General features: G+C 41.6%; 1 protein-coding gene across 3 annotated transcripts in view; it reads left to right on the top strand.

The window, feature by feature from the left end:
* Nucleotides 1-2,526, top strand: part of NOX1 (NADPH oxidase 1) — a 29,385-nt gene that overhangs the window by 20,113 nt on the left and 6,746 nt on the right. For all 3 annotated transcript variants that reach the window (XM_012810090.1, XM_003797838.1, XM_003797837.1), the window contains 2 exons: nt 1,374-1,466; nt 2,079-2,314. In XM_012810090.1, coding sequence (XP_012665544.1) covers nt 1,374-1,466; nt 2,079-2,314 — 329 coding nt within the window. The remainder of the gene's footprint in view (nt 1-1,373; nt 1,467-2,078; nt 2,315-2,526) is intronic.

The following is a 2,526-nucleotide window of genomic DNA, read 5'->3' as shown; positions in this document are numbered from 1 at the left end:
ATTCTTTTGCCTCAGCCTTCCAAGTAGCTGGGCATACAGGTGCCTGCCACAATGCCCGGTTATATTTTGTTTAGTTGTAGTTGTCATTGTTGTTTGGCAGGCTTGGGCTGGATTCGAACTTGACAGCTCTGGTGTATGTGGCTGATGCCCTAGCCACTGAACTACAGGGGCTGAGACAGGAAGTACATTTTTAATAGCTCCTGTGTATATAGAAGCAACCTGCTACCTTGAGAAGATCTCAGGGATAGAAAGGCTGCTTTAAAAAATAAAACAAAACAAAACAATGTAGACATGGTAAAAAAAATAATATTACTACATTGAGTGTTTTTAGAAGTTGAGAAAAGAGGTGATGAGTAAATACCAAGTTTTATATATTGTTATTAACAATAGCTTCAGCCATGCACTTTTTTAAAATGTGTTTGTTTTGTTTTTAATCATCTGCTTCTATTTCACATATGTTTTTTCTTTTGGTTTTTCAAATTGAACTAGTTGTCCTAGAAGAAAGTCTTAGATTCTTAAAATTAAATTTTATACATAATTTAAGAATATGAATATTTACCATGGATTCTGTTTGTATTTTATTTGTTTATTTTTTTTGAGACAGAGTCTCAGTTTGTCACCCTCAGTAGAGTGCTGTGGCATCATAGCTCACAGCAACCTCAAACTCTTGGGCTCAAGTCCTCTTGCCTTTGCCTCCTGAGTAGCTGGGACTACAGGCATCCGCCACTACATCCGGCTATTTTTAGAGATGGAGTTATGCTCTTGCTCAGGCTGGTCTCAAACTCCTGAGTTCAGGCAATCCACCCATCTCCACCTTCCAAAGTACTAGGATTAGAGGTGTGAGCCACCGTGCCTGACCTGGATTCTGTTTCTAAGCTTTTCTTTTGCTTCCTGGTCAAACCTGTACATTTTCAGTAAATGGTTGGTTTTATGAGTAACAGATTAGTAATCAAAAGCATTGCAATTTATTCCTTTCCATTTCTGACCTCAAGATTTGGTGAAATTAGTGACTTAAAAAATGGGTTAGGTGCCGGCCCTATATACTGAGGGTGGTGGGTTCAAGCCCGGCCCTGGCCAAACTGCAACAAAAGGATAGCTGGGCATTGTGGTGGGCACCTGTAGTCCTGGATGCTCGGGAGGCTGAGGTAGGAGAATTACCTAGGCCTGGAAGCTGGAGGTTGCTATGAACTGTGATGCCATGGCCCTCTACTGAGTGCAACAGGGTGAGACTGTCTCTACCAAAAAAAAAAAAAAGGTTACATGTCAGAGAACTCAATAAATATTTATTACATATATAAAGAAATGAACAGCCACACAAATAAGTCCTGACTAAGAGATTAACGTGTAATCTTCTTTACTCTGTCTCTGTGCAGTCTTGGAAGTGGATCCTTGCACCTGTCATTCTTTATATCTTTGAAAGGATCCTCCGGTTTTATCGCTCCCAGCAGAAGGTTGTGATAACCAAGGTAAAGAATATGCCCTTTCCTTTTGCTGTGATAAGAGTTCTCTTCTACCTGATTATAAAACTAAATTGTCAAATTGTCACCCTGAAGGTAATAAAAAGAAACTCGGTGGTGGTGGTGGGGTGACATACTTAATTTCCTCTAGTGTGGAACAAAACTGGGGAAGGGGCTTGGCAGAAGTCATCAGAATGGGTCTATGTCATAGGCTGCAAATAGATGATCAGGGCCAGATCTAGCTCCCGGATGTATTTTGTTTGTGTCACACAATGTTTATTTAAAAGTTGGATTATTGGCAACATTTAAAAATTGGGATGGGAGGCTTTCATGTTAAAAAAAAAAAAAAGCATTTCTTGCTTCTTTTGAAAAATCAAGAAACATGTTTAAAAAAAAAAAAAGGGCATTTCTTGCTTCTCTTGAAAAATCATGAAACCTGATAACAAGGGTCATGGTCTCATAGTGCAAACATTGTCTAGAGCAAGTAGTTGTTGGCCCCTTTAGAAAGGACTTGTGTTCCCAGGTCTCCAACCCAGCCATCCAGCTTTACTCATCTACTCTATCTGCCTGCCCATGGCCATCTGAGTTTGCCTCCTTTGGTCACATGTGCTTCATTGACAGGTTGTCATGCACCCCTCCAAAGTTTTAGAATTGCAGATGAACAAGCGTGGCTTCAGCATGGAAGTGGGGCAGTATATCTTTGTTAATTGCCCTTCAATCTCTCTCCTGGAGTGGCATCCCTTTACTCTGACCTCTGCTCCAGAGGAAGATTTCTTCTCCATTCATATCCGAGGAGCTGGGGACTGGACAGAAAATCTCATAAGGGCTTTTGAACAACAGCATTCATCATTTCCCAGGTAGGTCCTAGAGACCAGCAGAGACCCAGAGCAGGATGCAGACTGGCAGAGAAGAGAAAGAAATTCCTCGTTGAACCTGAGGTCTGGTATAATAGAGCAGGATTAAAAAAGAAAACAGGGGGTGGTGCCTGTGGCTCAGTTGGTAGGGCGCCAGCCCCATATATCGAGGGTGGCTGGTTCAAGCCCAGCCCCGGCCAAACCGCAACAAAAAA

The sequence above is a fragment of the Otolemur garnettii genome, unplaced genomic scaffold (assembly GCF_000181295.1).
Source record: "Otolemur garnettii isolate 467f Iridium unplaced genomic scaffold, OtoGar3 scaffold00125, whole genome shotgun sequence".
In the NCBI taxonomy this organism is placed as follows: domain Eukaryota; kingdom Metazoa; phylum Chordata; class Mammalia; order Primates; family Galagidae; genus Otolemur; species Otolemur garnettii.
This window is presented reverse-complemented; position numbering and strand designations above follow the sequence as displayed.